This window comes from Pyricularia oryzae, chromosome 1 (genome assembly GCF_000002495.2).
Source record: "Pyricularia oryzae 70-15 chromosome 1, whole genome shotgun sequence".
Lineage (NCBI taxonomy): Eukaryota > Fungi > Ascomycota > Sordariomycetes > Magnaporthales > Pyriculariaceae > Pyricularia > Pyricularia oryzae.
Genome location: NC_017844.1, coordinates 3,057,342 through 3,072,665, shown reverse-complemented (window position 1 = coordinate 3,072,665; position 15,324 = coordinate 3,057,342). Strand labels below are relative to the sequence as shown.

Here is a 15,324-nt window from a genome sequence, read left to right as displayed (position 1 = left end):
TTGCAGTCAAGGAGATCCCATGTAAAAGCTTCTTTTTTTTTATCTTTCTTGAGTCTTTTTCCTTGTAATGTTTTCTTTGCTAAAGCAATGACCATTGTATCTCCGGTCACGTTTCTCTTGCATTTCCAGTAGAAAGCCCGTCCCGGTCATCACAAAGGCAGGATGACGTGTGCACGTGTTAGAGGTGGGAGGCAAATGGGGAAATAAGTGAATGAGACAAGGAGGGAGATACGTAGTTAAATTACTAGCGGAAGCAAACAGGGCAGTGGATGTGGAAACCACCGGGGGGAGCCCTGACCAACAAGGTTTTGGGCTCAAAAGATACCCAGGAAGGCAGACAGAACGAGTTGAAAGTGAGTAAGAGGAAGAAGAGGGGGGAGGGGCGGGAAAAAACATCCAATGTTGAATGGTGATGGGCAAAGAACCCAACGTTCCCCCTCCCCCGGAAAGCGCATGGAGTAGGTCATATACCGTACAGGGAAGCCCGGCTGGTTTTGACGAAAATCCAACTACGGTAAATCATCGGACGGTAAGAGGGAACACCGGGTTGGTAGGGAAAGAAGAAGGTGGAGTGGGGCAAGGGGGGTGTTTCTTGCAGGCGGAATTTTGAAGCTGGATTGAAGGGGGGAAAGGAAAAGAGTCAGGACGGCTCTGAAGATCCCGATAGCTGAGTATATATCGGCGGATGAGATGGGAGAAAAAAAAGGCTCCTTGCTTCCGACGAACCCGGGGGGGAAGGACTAAATTTGTCCTTTTGCATACGAAGAAAAGCCTTCATCAACGACACACTCCCCCTTTAGCCATTTCCCACCCCCCTTAGAAAAAGAAAACTTTAAACCACCCAACATGCTGGGTTGGAAAAAAAAGAGTTGCCAAGAAGGGGGTGAGGGAGAAGAGGCAAAGCAAACGGTATTCGGAGGGGAAAAGCCAATTTAGAGGAGGAGGCACAAAAAATCACAAGTAGATAAAATAATGAGGAGGCAAGTATGCTCTTGCCACCACCGTTGATAATGGCGTTTTTTTATGTTCAGCACCCCGGGTGCAGCGAGAAAAACTAATTGGATGTATGTTCGACCGATCAAATTACCTACCTAACGTGGTACCCAGGGGCACGGGGGTTGGGGGGGGGAAAAAGGTAGGATGACCTCCGAAGTAGCTTGGCTTGGAGCAAATTTCTTCGGTACCAGTAGTAAAGTAACAACCTCTGGAGGGCAAGCTCGTGTTGGAATTTGTTTTACTTGTCCCTCTCTAGTGGTATACGAGTCACAAAGGAGGCAAACGGATATGTCTTGGTGGTGGGTGTGAGCGGACGTTTTTGCCGGACTTCTTATCAGGGGAAACAAGGGGGTGGGTGTGTGACCGCCGTAAGGTTGCCCAACAAGTCCCTAGGAGGAAGAGTTTCCAGAGGTGTTTTTTTTTTGTTGAGCTGTTACCAAAGTAACATTCCATACACAATTTTTGTTGCACAAAAACGATGTCCTCTCGTTGAAGAAAGTAGAAAAAGGTGACAAAACGGCCAAGCAAAACAAAAAACAAGCTAAAAGCTTAAGGGTTGGAACGACAGCAAAACGTGCAGTACTAGTGGTAAATGTTTACAGTTGCCGTAGATTTCCCCCTTGGAATACATCGGCCCGTTTCAGTACAAGACGAAAACGTGACGGCCGGCTGTTTTTATCGTTTCTCTCATGTTTTCTGTTCTTGGGCAGACCGACCGACAAGTACTTCCACAAGACAAGGCGAATATGCGATGGCAACTGCTTAATCTCCCATCTACTCTTTTCTTTGGTCTTTCTTCTTCTTTTTGTTCTTCTCATGTCTCGGACTATCTTCTCTTGGGAAAGGGGGGGTAAGAAACACTAAATCGCCAAGGCTCGCCTGCCTTGTGGTTTGGGTTTTTGGGCTGATAACGGTAGCAAAGAAGACAGAAAGCAAGGTATCTTTTTCGTCAGTATATGGGCCCGCTTTCCCACAGAAAATTTGACTGACCTTGACCTGGGAGAGACAGGTAAGCCCAAGGCTTTTTTTTTCTCTTCTTCTTGGTTCTCTGTGTTTTTTAGACCATGAGGCATTTCGCGGCTTCGCGCTCTTTCATGTGCACTCTAAAAGTCATTGGCCTTGACTCGCCACAGGGACAGCATGCTTGCCGGGGGGAAGCCAACAGAGACATGGGAGAGAAACGAACGGCTTTGGGCTGATGTTGCTTTGCTGTGCTTGGGCAATTAACAGTGCACCCCGGGGATGTGGTAGCTGGCAAGGGCTTTGGAAAGTTGGGGTGAGAATAAAAAAACAAAGCCTGATAATGCTGCTGCCCACACGCCCCTCATCCAAGCTTGTCGGCTGTTGGAAAGGTTGTAGTGCAAAGTACGAAGTAGGTAGTAGGATTTACATTTGACCAGGGTGCTTCCCAGTGGTGGCACAATCGACGATCTTTGTCGAGGATAAACAAAGGGGTGTTGGTTGTTTTTTTCGATATCTATATTTACCTACGACCGGAAATCTGGCGACAATGGTGAGAATGGCTTCGTATCAAATACTGTTTAAGGTACAGTGGTTGTAGTGTTGGTTTAGATTAAGCAGTGTTGAATTGTAGTTGAAAGTGGAGTCGTTGCACCCTTTGGTTTGCCCCCGTCCACTGGCTTGACTGGGTATGGGTTGGCTGACAGCCCGTTGACAGTGGTACAAAGTAGTAGTAGTTGCCACACGTGACCTAATGGGGCAGAACTGGTCAGAAGTTCAGAACCGTGGCACGGGTCCACTACCCGATGTGGGCGCACGTTGCTTACTGAGAGCACCCCCGGCCCCGGCCAGCTTTTTTACATTTGCAACAAAACAAACCCAGCGAGCAAAGTAGCGCTAGCACATGTGCAAGATGCAGAGCAAGAGTCAGTTGACGGCCAGTCAAGTTTCATTATGATCGTTTTATTATTATTATTTTCTATTATTTTATATTTTTCTCCCCCCCCTTGTTTTACTGCACGCCAGGTCTCCAGAGATTCAAGCACTTGCCGGGCGTCACAGCAAACAAACACAGTGCAGATGTCCATGTCAGAAAGACGGTGTGCCCGTTTGGGAAAGAAAACTGACCTTTCTATGGCTGTGAGGGAAACCAGAGTCAGACATGCCAAGCAAACCCAATCCCATACTCACCAACTATATACAGTACCTACCTACAGTGGTTTCGGCCTGCAGACAAGACAGCTCACGAACACGACACTGAATTTTTGACGTTCCCGGAAACACATCCGACAATCATCTGTCAAGAGTTTTACGCGTCAAGCACTAGCAGCAGCAGCGACAGCGAGCAGTGCAGCGAGACTTGTAGTCAGTTTTCCGACAGATCCCACGTCGCCGGCTTTGTGGCCCTTGCAAGGAATCATGTTCGGGACGAGAAAACATCAAATCTACCTTGCCTTACCTTGCCCAGGCACATCATTCCTATGAAATTTTCACCCGTGAATAATTGCGCTAAGCTAAAAGGTTGATGGGCCAATCGTTCAACAGAATTATCTAGTCTCACACCATATACTCCGCACATGTTTTCATCAGTGTTACCTCAATCGATAGTCTTCTTTACAGAACTAATCAAAGCGACAGAGTATATTATGTTGCATTGTTGGCGCGAGTAAACCAATCCCGGGCACAGACCACCCTTTTTTGGCTTTAAGGGAAAAAAAAGGAAAAAAAAGTAGCATCCCCGGATGGGTCGACCGACTCGAACCCGTTGGTCGATTACTCGGTTTCCTCGTTTACTTCTGGAGAGAACCAGCGGTGGCGGCGACCCAAACCTACCCTTCCCCCGCAAAAAAAGGAAAAGCAAGTTTGGCCACTCCATCTATCTAACGGACGACTGGCTGTTCGCAGCCTGCCAGAACCTCGGCATTTTGTATCGTCTAAACTTCTGTGGGACAAAAAATCACAGACACACCCAGTCATGTCTGGAATCCGAGTCATCTCCGCGGTGGCCGTTGCCTGGGCGCTTGCTGCGTTGTTTACTGGCTTCTGGAAACTGCAGCGGAACATCGCCAGCGCCAAAAGAACAGGCTTCAATTACGTCATTTGCCGTGAGTTTCTTGTTGCCCGCCGCCGCTTTGTCTTGGTTGCTGATTGTCACACATTTCACCCACTGACTATCTGTATCCCTTGCTCAGCGTATAATCCTCACAATCCACTATGGTTGACCATTCAAGTTCCTTTCTTGGCCCTTCTCAAGTCTGTGGCACCAACAGTAATGGGAACAGCCACCCTGACGTAAGCTACTACTTGATCTTCATACGATGTAGTATATGCTGCCATGCCGCACCTATGCAATGCTGATGAACTGCCTGCTAGTGTCTTGACAAAGGACTGGGCATTTAAAATCGACCATGGAGAGATATGGCGTAAGCTTGGTGACACGTTCATGGTGATTACCCCTTGGACCCTGATCGTATACACCCGCTGCCCAGAGGCCATCCAGCAGATCACCAGCCGGCGTGACGACTTCCCCAAGGCCGTTGAGCAGTACGGAGTCCTGGAGATGCTCGGCGCAAACATTGTCACGACCGAGGGTGCCGTCTGGAAGATGCACCGCAAGGTCACGAGCTCGCTGTTCAACGAGGTGAGCGCCGCGAATGCATTTGAAGAGACCGTCCGTCAGACCCAGAGCATGCTGCGAATATGGAGGGGCCACAGCGACGATGATGGCCAGGACGGCCAGGTCGCAGCCGACGGCAGGACCATCAGCTCATTGGCACACGACACAATGACACTGGCCCTGAACATCATCGGTACCATTGGTTTCGGTTTGCGATTCCTGTGGCCTGGCGAGAAGGCATCCGATAATCAGGATCCAAGAATGAACAAGTACACGCAGTCCGAGAAAGACTCCAATTATCTCATGACGTTTCCCAATGCCACGGCAGGAATGTTGGAAAATATCTTTGCCATCTTACTCGTTCCCAGCATTCTCTTGCGTAAGTCAAATTGTCAAAAGACCGGACGCAAGGGGACGAAAAGTTCACAGAGTAAACGCGACAGAACAAGTGCTAAACAATCACTCGACAGGTCATCTCCCGTTCGAATGGGCAAGGTCTGCCCATGAGTCCAATGTCACATACGTCCGGTACATGCGCGAGCTCGTCAAGGACAAGACAGAGGACCTGCACAAAGGGGTCCCCAAGACCGATGAACATATGGACATTGTCGGCGCCCTCGTGCGGGCCAAGGATGACCAGAAGAAACAGCAGGATGTTGGCAAGACAGACATTATACCGCCGGGCCTCCAGCTCACAGACGACCACATCATCAGCAACGCCTTCATCATGATGCTGGCCGGCCACGAGACGTCGGCAAACATGCTGCACTTTGCCATGACCCTCCTTGCCGCACACCCGTCGTCTCAGCGTGCCATGCAGGCCGACCTGGACAGGCTATTCCCCGATGGGGACGAAGAGGCGACCGGCTGGAGGTTCGAGAACTGCATCAACGACCTCCTCACCTCGATGCCGGGTGCCGTCCTCAACGAGACGCTGCGCTTCCTCCCGCCCGTCGTAGTGATCCCCAAACAAGTCTCACCCAGCCGTGACCAGGTCCTGCGCGTCGACGGCGATAGCGTCGAACACGTCCTGCCCGCCGGCACCATAGTCTCAGTCACAGTCGTCTCTGCGGCGCGAAACGAGAAATACTGGCCACCAAATGAGGCAGGGGAGAGTGACGTCCACGAGTGGATCCCGGAGCGGTGGTTCCGGGCTTCGTCGTCATCTTCGCCGCCGCCAGTAGAGACCGCCCAGAGGCGCACCGGAGACTCCCGGGCTGCGGACGAAGATGTCACCGACGACGAGGGCGACGGGCTGGAGACCACGAGTGCCGGAGCCGATAAGCCCATGTTCCGCCCTGTCCGCGGTCTGTTTGTACCCTTTTCCGATGGCGCCAGAAGCTGCCTGGGCAGGAGGATAGCGCGGGTCGAGACGGTGACGGCGCTGGCCGTCGTCTTTCGCAAGTACAGCATGGAGCTTGCTGTTGACGAGTGGGCCGACGACGAGGCCGTCAAACGGATGAATGACAAAGAAAGGGCGGAGCTGTACCACAAGGCTATAGCAAGGTGCATGGAAACGTTGAAAACCGCCACGTCCACTCTGACTCTCAAGTTGCCAAAGGATCAATGTGTACCGGTAAGGGTCGTCAGAAGGGGGAAGGAGAGGTTCGTCGGTCGACTGTGACTTTGGGCTGGTGGTAAGACGGCGTAGAGGATGAATGAGCATCTAGACTATCTAGAAGTAAAATCTAGAAAATGGAAAATTATAGCAATCAAGGCAGAATCGAGTATATTTCGGCACCGCCTCGCCGAGTACCAGGTCATTAGACAGAACAGCGCTATCCCAACATCACCAGCCCGTGGGCTCCGACCACTTATTTACCCGTCCTCCCGAAGAGACTATTCCGAGAGTATACTGAAAAGAAAAAGAACAGGTAAAACAGGTGAGTATGGAAGAACTAGAACCAGAAAATCGCGAGCCAAATAACATTCCCACCAACCACCATAGTCCCAACCACCTCATCCAAAGAACCCCGGTGCACTGGTAATGATGCCTCTCGGTTTGAAAATCGACGTAGAAAACGAGTGAGACGGGCTAAACCAGCGGTACCCGCAGCCAAGTGTCGCATAAAAAAAAACAATGGAGAAAAAAGAAAAAAAGAAACAAGATAAAAAAGCACAAGTTAAAAACATTCGATAAAGTGGGAGGTATCAGACGAGAAAGAAAGAGCCAAGAGTCCAAGAAAGGCCTGCTGCAGCCAAACGAAGGAGAAAAATAAAAATTGGAAACCATGCATCCTTTTCAACGCCCAAACGCCGCACTGTTTTGTACTTGCAGTGCACCCCGAGAGGGGGCCCATCTCTGCCCGTGCTGTAGATGCTCCATCACATTCTCCAATCAAGAGTCTGCGGAGAAGCAGCAGCAGCAGCAGCAGCAGCTTTGAACAGACAAGAAAGCCAATCCTCCAGCCCAGTTTGAAACAAGGAGAGCAGGAAACTCAAAAAGAAAAGGCTCACTTGCGCAGAACCGCATCGTACATGGCCATCAGGCCAGTGATGCCCGAGCCGACCAAGACGCCCTTCCAGCCGCCGTAGAGAGCCGAATTGATGCGGGCGACGCTGTTCGGGTCGACATAGCCGCCAAGTGCGGCGCCCTGGGCGTAGACAACGTAGGAGATGACGGCCTTGACGACACTGTAAGTCAACGGGTCGACGCGGTACTCGACGTCGTGGGTGACACCTCTGGGACGACCACGCGTGGCGACGCCGGGCGAGTGCGAGTTGGCGGCACTCAGGTTGAAGAAGTAGCCAAAGAAGCTCGGAATTATAAAGCTCGTCAGCATCCAAATGGACGCGGGCTTCCAAAATGATGACGTCAACAGCAGGAACAAGTCGGGCATGTTGATGATGTAGTCCCTGGTGCCGAGCGCCTTGATGGCGGGGATAGTGAAGGCGTAGCGGTCGGCCAGGAGCTCCTGGCGCAGGAAGTACAGCTCGAACAGATGCGCCGTCAGGAGGACGGCCGTGACGGTGGACAGGGACTGGCGCGTCGCCTGTGTGTACTCAGGGATGGAGCTCTCGGCCAGGACCGAGTTGACATGCTGGCGAACGACGGCTGTGCTGCGGTCCACAGCTTCCGCGACCTCGGCGGGGGTCGCGGGGAGGGGGATGCGCTGCGCGATAGAGAATGCGCGCGCCGGGGTGTGGACTAGGGCTGAGGTGGTGCTCGCGATGGACGGTTCATCGTCGCTAAAAGGTCGAAACACGAATCAGTTCTGAGCTCGGAATAGCTAGAGAGGTTAGTTCACAGCAGATCGACCAACACTTACACAGCGGTGGCAGCAATGATCTCGCTGTCAGTCTTGCTACCCATTCTCCTCTTGGGTATCTTGAACTCGGGGACGTCCTTCTTGATGGGCGAACCGATAGTTCGGTTGCGGGACTGGAAGTACGGCGCCAGCTTGGGATCGCTGGAATACCTGTCTGAGTTGGCAGCGAGGTGCTCGTCAAGGGTGAGCTCGAGGTCCTTCTTCAGGCCGTCGTAGCTGCGCGATTGCGATGACGCGTTAGTTATCCGATCTCATCACTTTCTTGGCAGGCCGGTCGAGGCACGCATCACGTCGCGCGACAAGCTGCATCGCAGGGCCGGCGAGGCCGCATCCGGGAGCCGAGTAGCCCAACGGCGAGGGAAATGAAAAGGAAAGCAAAATCCTACTTTTTGAGGCCGATGTGCTCTGCGATTCCGATCAGTTCTGATTTGCGCTGGGCGCGCAACCAAGCATTGGAGCCAGACATTATGTTGTTATGTGATTGTCTTGTTTGGGTTTGTTTGTCACTTTGCTGCGTTGCGGGGTGGGAGAAAAGTCAGCTATTGCGCGTCGCAAACGAACGCGAGACGCAAGAATGCGATGCGACTGATAATCAGATGGCCAGCTAGGGTTTGTGCAAGCGAACAACAACATACCGTGGAACTGAGTATAGATAGAACTGCTATCTGGACTCGATTTTGGGCTGCGGAAGCCAATAAGGCTAGAAGAAGAAAAAAAGCAGGTAAGGTGGTTGGAATGCTGATGCTAGACTAAACAAATTTGCTAACCAGGTCTAAGGTATTGATGCGACGATGCTTGCGTGTTAGTTACTGGCGCGGTCGTGGGGTGGGTTGTGTAAGGGGAAGGAGCTTGGACATTTTAGAATCGGGGCGAGCAGCGGGCATGTGTGATTCGATTTCTCTCGACTTTGTTGTTTTTGTTTATGTCCCTAACAACACGCAAGTCGAGTAAGGTAAGCGAGTGGGTAAAATGTGGGCTGTTGCTGTGATTTAATGACAACCAGAAGTAGTGGCTGTTAAGCCTATACTTTTGGTAGCTCGCATCCAATAGCCTTGATTGGACAGAAGTCAAATGACACGAAGCTGATGGGGGCAGCCACCGCGTTCCGCATTAACAATAACTGACGAAATGTACCATGTCTCAGTCAGACCCATGGGAGTACCAAATAAATGTCGCTGCCGTGCATGCAGATTGATGCTTGGTTACATGCATTCGATTGTAGGCTGGCTTGGAGACCAACCAATCACACTGTGATCGCATTCGACTTTTCTGGGGCGCAAACAACAAAAACAAACAGGGCAGACAAGGCAGTGATTTGGATGTTTGCTTGGAGAATGTTGACATGCGCAAATAGGTGCCCAGGCTGTTCTTCTGTATTTCGACAAATACTGCAGCGTGTAATTGCGCGAGGCAGGTATGAACGTGCGATTTATTAAATTGTGTTCACACTAAAACGTAGGTACCTAGGTAGGTAGCTACCTAGGTAGGCTGCAATCTGCACGTCCCCATTTTAAACGGTCTTTTTGGCCACAGAATGAGGCATGTACCCCAAAAGCCTGCCTATTTGCCAACGTTACCTACAGTTTCCCAGCGCTCCAGCAGGATAGAGAATGAAAGAAGAAGAAGAAGAAGAAGAAGAAGAAGAAGAAGAAAAGATAACAAGCACGCAATCCAATGCCAAGTCGCCCATAGGTACAGTGACGCCCTCCCCCAACATCGTGGTATTCTACACTCTAAATGAACATATCAAATAGAAACAAAATGCACCAGGCAGAAAGACGTAGTGGTAATAAAGACGACGTCTTCAAGAACGGAACAAACGAAATAAATAAACAAAAAACTCCACTACCATAACATAACCCAGGTTATATAAGGCTTTATCCATCATTCGGCTTCTCCCATTTGATGGGGTGCACCAGCATACTCCTCAAGCACAACCTTCCCGTCGACCACGGGCTCTCCTCCTCGGTCTTGCCGCCCCTCAGAGTCCCCTCGCCTGCACGGCCGCCGTCCTCACCGCGGCCGTCCATTTGGGCGTAGCCAAGCCAACGCCTCCACAGCAGGCCCGCGAATTCGCTGTTGTAGTACCAGCTGGTGCCCTTGTGGTTGTGTTCGTTCTGGAAGTCAAACGGACTGCCGTGGCCGCTCGTCGAGTTGTCGTAACCGCCGTTGAAGTGCTTGTCGACGGCCTCCATCTCCCACCCGCGGTCCAACAGTACAGGGTGCGGGGCATAGACCGCCTTGAGCCCGTGGTGCAGCGCCATGGCCGCCGGGAACATCTCGCTGAACATGCTGTGGTGGAAGCGCCACGTCTCCTCGTGCATCACCTCCAACAGCCGCCTTGACAGCCGGCTCGCCGTGACAATGGCGCAACGCCGCGGCGGCGTCGGCTGAGTCAGGTCCCAGCCAGTCACGTCTGAGGCGAACACCCAACCGCTCTTCTCGGCGTCGAATATGGGGTTAAGCGTGATAAGGTCGGCATTCTCGTCCACACCACACCGGACGCTGTCGTCAGCCGCCACCCCTGGGGACCCGTCTCCCGGCGAGGTGAAGCAAGACGCCGGCATGAAGGTCTCAGAACGCTCCTCGGCTCTGATCCGGGTCCGGCCGGGGAAGTAAACGGGGCCCATGATTGGCCTCTTGCCGGCATTTCGCGTCGTCTGGACAACCAGCTCAGTGAAGTTTTTCCAATCGCCGTGGACCGCGGGAATATAGTACTTGGCTGACCGCTCCCACAGGTGGTTACGCGACTGGTCCCGGGCCCAGCTGCCTAGACGATCAAACAGCTCGTAAAAGTTGCCGAGGTAGCGCATGTCCATCTCCCAGTTCCAGAAGTACTCATACTCGGGGTGGGTCATGGCAAAGTGCTGCAGCGGGAAATGTGCCGACCGATAAACGCCATGTACGGACTGCCCGGACGGGTTTTCGACAGCTTCACCCCAGCCGCCCGAATACAGCAGCTCCATTTGCGCCTCGGACCAGAGCGTGCACATGGAGTGGAACTCGCGCGGCATGCTCTCATCCAGAATCTGCTGCCTGGTCTCGGAGTCGGCCCAGATGGGGAGGTTGTTGTCTTTGACGTGGAGTAGGAAGTGCACGGTATACTCGCCGCCAGATCGCAGCGAGAGCTCCGAGACCATGGCGCGGAAGTTCATGATGGCGTGAGTATTCCACTCGAACCCGACATAGGTGCGAATCACGACGGCGATGCGGACGACCTTCTTGCGCTCGCGCCCGGCGTTGATGTCGAACCGCTTCCGGTTGTCCGTGACACACTGCTGCTGAGCCCGGCCCCAGTCCACGTTGCGGTAGTCGATCTTGCCAGTCTTGGACCAGACCGTCTCGGAGCCATCACTCTCGGTGTCCATGCCCTCCCCCAAACCGCCCTCATCCTCCGAGTAGCCAAGCCCATATGGCCCGTATCGCGAGAACCTGTCGAAGCAAACATCATCGCGTATGCCGAGAAGGGAGTTGGAGCCGATTGCTGGGTCGGGCATCCCCTGCGGCACACCGTTGTATGCGTACAAATCCGGGGCGGGCACCTTTTTGTTTTCGTCGATGTAGCAGGTCTGCACTGGGTGGTACGTTGACTTGTACTCTTTGGACTCGTAGTCCGGCTGTGGAACGAAGACTGTGGGTGTCGGCAGATGGGCAGACGTCACCGTAGTCGTTGCCGGTTGACGGCCAGGCACGAATGGAAACTCGGGTTTGTGCTCTGAAATGGGGACCAGTGTCCTCAGGCCACGGTAGTATCCATCAAGGCTGGATTCCAGTGAAGACGTCTGCGGTCAGCACATGAAGAAAAAGATTATCGGTCAGCTGTATAGATCCAGGCGTCTCGATACTCACTGCTTATATTTGAGCCAGTGTAGCGGGTCCCTCCCTTCATTGTCCCCTTTGCTTTGCTCTTTTGTTTCCTCGGGAAGGTCTGTTCCGAGTCTTGCTAGGTCGAACGAACCGCCCCTCCTGGTGAAAAAGACCCAAAAGCCAAGTGTGATGACTGCCAGCGTCCATAGTATAACTCTCCTGTACAAACAATGGCCGAGGAGGGCCCTTAACCGCACTTTTTGCCGTGATTGCGCCGGTGCCGGCAACCATTCACCCTTTTGTGTACTTGTGAAGGAGCTGGTGGTGCTCATTGACGACATGGAGTCCGACTTGGACCGGAATATTGGTAACCTATCCATGGTTTGCAGATGTGACTTTATCCCCGAGGATGAAGTTAAGGAGAGGATGGTGATAAAATAAAGTTAGGTTTGAAAGGGTCGGAAACAGTAGCGAGGCGTTGGTGGAATGCCGCCCACTGTCGTGGTCGAGATGGCCTTGTCAAGTAGTAGAATAGATGGATGTGAAGAGAGAAAAGAAAGAAGAAAAAAAGCTCTGTCAACAGATGGTATGAATCGAAGTTGGAAATCAGGATTCCGGCCTCGTGTCGTGCGAGAAGTATGTGTATGGTAAGGAGAAAAGAAGAAAAAGATTGGAAGAAAGGGGTTGATGAGTTCAGGATCCCAGAGATGTCATCGGAAGAAAAGAAAGGACCAAGGTTACGAGTTGACACAGAAAATAGTGAGATTGAGAAACAAGAAAGTATCAACCCAGGAAAGATAAAAATACAGGATAACGAAACATGAGAAGGGCAGACCAGCAATGTTTTGTTTGGCAAAATTGTGACGTCCAAACTCCCAAGTCTTTTTTCCTTTTACCTTCTATTTTACCGAAGGGGGATTTGCCTGCTCCACCGCAGTAAGCTTTTTCATTATGGTAATCTTGACAACGTTTCCCTCGATGCAACATCGGGCCAACAACGTGCTTCTCTCACTAATTTGTCTTGTTTTTTTTTTCTTTCCTGCCTTGTCCTTGGCATTACATAGTAGCAAGAAAAACTCTGGGATCGGACAAAATGGGTAACCTGGTCGGCGGGGTCGAGGCTCAGACGGACCGGACCACATTGGCCACCACCAAGTACTGTACCTAGTCGTGTCATGCTCTCTTTAATTTACCCTTGCGCTGGACTACTACTATAGTACAGTGGTAAGTTATGAACCCTCCCTGCCACAAATCCTCGCCCATCCCCTACCTCGCATCATCTCCACACGGTTATTGTTTCGGGAGGGTGGTCCCGTGGTTATGGGGATCCTGGTTTTCCTCTTTTCTACGGTAGAACTTTTCTGCCGACTACTAGTACCAAGTAGTACAACAAAAATACAACACAGTGGGATTATACGGTAGCATTTTAATGTCCAAAGGGGAGGGGGGATTTGGGATTTTGACTAATGGGTACCTGGAAAATTGACTGGTGGGAATTGCTCAGATCACAAGTAACATAAACGAAAGTGAGTAGTAACAAGATAACAATCATTGTGTTTGTTCCGCCAATCAGACGACTACGGTTGGTGTAGTTTAAAGTCAGGACGGACGTTACTCGATTCGGCATGTGTTGGGTCGAGTTTCCTTCCTATACATGAGATGGAGAAGAAAAGAGAAAAACCACGCAGGCATTCATTTTTTTTTTTTCTTTCTTCCGAATTATGTTTTTGCCGGGTGTCAGCTGGCTTTTCCCATCGTAAGAGCGTACTCTGTACCTTAGCTTACTTGGTTTACACGACGTGGAACAAAGCATAGATCGGACCGTGGCTCGGGAGATTTTTTCTTTTTCTTTTTTTTTGGTATAAAAAAAAAGGGTACGTCAGCTGATAGAACCAGTTTTGAAAGCCATTTATTTGACTTTGAATGAATGTGCAATCGCGATTTGCAGCTTGATGCGAACTGCAAATGTACCAAGTAAATGCTGGAAGGGGAAAAAATGGGATCAACGTTGACAGCAACCCAGCGCATTGCCAGGCCCTCCATTGTTCCATGGATTTGCATGCTAATTATGTGGTGTTTTTTTTTTCTGTTGAAGTACTGTACAGAGTATATGACATGGGTAAACCGGGGTTTATCTTGGCGAGTGGGTTCTGTTTTGATTCTGCAATTCTTTTTTGTTTTGATTTATATTATTATTTTCTTTATCTCCCACTCGCTACTCTCTCTTCCATTTCCTTTCTCGTCTAAAATTGTACAATCTTTGATGTATGGAGGTTCCTGCGCCGAGACCTTGTCCAAGAAATGGGAGAATGCTTCGCTTTGTTCCCAAGAAATCGGATTTCCAAAACGGTACTTGGCGTTCAAAAGGGCTTGGCTGCCTGCCATGGATAATAGAACACATGGCATAAGGCAAGTAGTAAACGTTGTGGTGCCCAGGCCCAAAGTCTAGAACCAACCATTTAACAGGATATTCCATTCCAGCCAACCCCATGTGGATCGGTTTACCATTTTTTGCTCAATGCTTTTTTTCTTGGCCCTTTGGAATCCCCAAACGACAGGTGATCCACTGGGGCTGCTGGAACAAGTGACCGCCCCCCTCCTCCACCCCTTTTCCTCCGGCTGTTGCTGCTGAAATGGTACAAACAAAGGGGCTTGGCATTTACCCGGCTGCGTGACCCTTTTTGCGTTCCCAGTTTTTCCAAGATTCGTCCCAAGATTTTGTGAGTTGGGCCGATCAACAACGGGGCTCAAAGGGGGACCGTCTCTCTCCAAGTCTCCTGTCTGGGGCGTCAGTTGGGTGCCTTGGTCGATCTTGGCAAACACATTTTAGAAGGTTAGAAAGTAGCATAATGCGACTTTTGATGGTACGTTTTGTAGTTGCGACGTACAGTACATACCTGGTAGGTAGGCAGACGTCTGGTAGTTAGCTGTTGCCCCCTGCATCATGGCTTTGGCTCGTATTTTGTCCGACTTTTTTCTAATACAAGCTGAATGGGACGCGAAATCGGATGTCATTTACTAATTGCTGCATCCAGAGGTCGGCTCAATGAATATCGGTTTCTTAATCCTCGAATCATTGCTTTTCCAAGCACGAGGTTCATTAGAAGGTTTCGCAATTGTCAATCATTCGATCCTGTATGCCAATAGCTGAAAAATCCCCAGTGGAATCTTTCGCCTCAAACTGCCCTTTCGTTGTGGCCGCACTATACCCGTAAAAGTAGGTGACTAATTACCGTTCGACTGGGATATGATTTGATACAACCTCTTCGCTTCCGGGAGCCCACCTCCTGGGGTATCCATTAAACCCCACTATACTATATCAAAATCTATGGAGAATAAGACCCTGCAGAGCTTGCACAGAAGCCCCGAGGGCCAATCACCGACTTGACGGTCTCGGCGTTACCAAAGCACGATCGACTCCGAAGGGAAGGCATGGCCCCTCATGGTAGAGCATGCAGCCTGAAGATTGTCAACTGCCGTGCGAGTGTGTGTGGCGTATGTTAGTTATCAAACAAGGGTCCCCCTTTTGTCGCATGCAAATCGAACATTTTATGACCTTCAAATTGCGACTAATTGACTGCCTAGGTATTACAAACCAATGGTCATTATAAATGCAACTTGGGCGATAACAGGTAAAGATTACCCGTCTAAATTCGGCAGACCGATTCAACTCAC

General features: G+C 50.9%; 4 protein-coding genes across 4 annotated transcripts; 1 reads left to right on the top strand and 3 right to left on the bottom strand.

Moving 5' to 3' along the window:
• The first annotated feature begins 2,836 nt into the window (after window positions 1-2,836).
• Window positions 2,837-6,384, top strand: MGG_06872 (uncharacterized protein). The gene is made up of 5 exons (XM_003709550.1): window positions 2,837-3,096; window positions 3,161-4,061; window positions 4,149-4,248; window positions 4,330-4,952; window positions 5,044-6,384. The coding sequence occupies exons 2-5, from the start codon at window positions 3,932-3,934 to the stop codon at window positions 6,195-6,197; spliced, it is 2,007 nt and encodes a 668-aa protein (XP_003709598.1). The 5' UTR covers window positions 2,837-3,096; window positions 3,161-3,931; the 3' UTR covers window positions 6,198-6,384.
• On the bottom strand, window positions 6,168-8,771 carry MGG_06871 (uncharacterized protein). The gene is made up of 4 exons (XM_003709549.1): window positions 8,478-8,771; window positions 8,229-8,353; window positions 7,843-8,058; window positions 6,168-7,762 (listed from the first exon to the last, which is right to left on the bottom strand). The coding sequence occupies exons 2-4, from the start codon at window positions 8,306-8,308 to the stop codon at window positions 7,027-7,029; spliced, it is 1,032 nt and encodes a 343-aa protein (XP_003709597.1). The 5' UTR covers window positions 8,309-8,353; window positions 8,478-8,771; the 3' UTR covers window positions 6,168-7,026.
• Window positions 8,772-9,465: 694 nt separating this feature from the next.
• Window positions 9,466-12,689, bottom strand: MGG_11809 (uncharacterized protein). The gene is made up of 2 exons (XM_003709548.1): window positions 11,692-12,689; window positions 9,466-11,604 (listed from the first exon to the last, which is right to left on the bottom strand). The coding sequence occupies exons 1-2, from the start codon at window positions 12,027-12,029 to the stop codon at window positions 9,720-9,722; spliced, it is 2,223 nt and encodes a 740-aa protein (XP_003709596.1). The 5' UTR covers window positions 12,030-12,689; the 3' UTR covers window positions 9,466-9,719.
• Window positions 12,690-13,783: 1,094 nt separating this feature from the next.
• MGG_16197 (uncharacterized protein) lies at window positions 13,784-14,824 on the bottom strand. Its single transcript, XM_003709547.1, has 2 exons — window positions 14,547-14,824; window positions 13,784-14,426 (listed from the first exon to the last, which is right to left on the bottom strand). Exons 1-2 carry the CDS (start codon window positions 14,662-14,664, stop codon window positions 14,095-14,097), a joined length of 450 nt encoding a protein of 149 aa, XP_003709595.1. The 5' UTR covers window positions 14,665-14,824; the 3' UTR covers window positions 13,784-14,094.
• Between the last annotated feature and the right edge of the window lie 500 nt (window positions 14,825-15,324).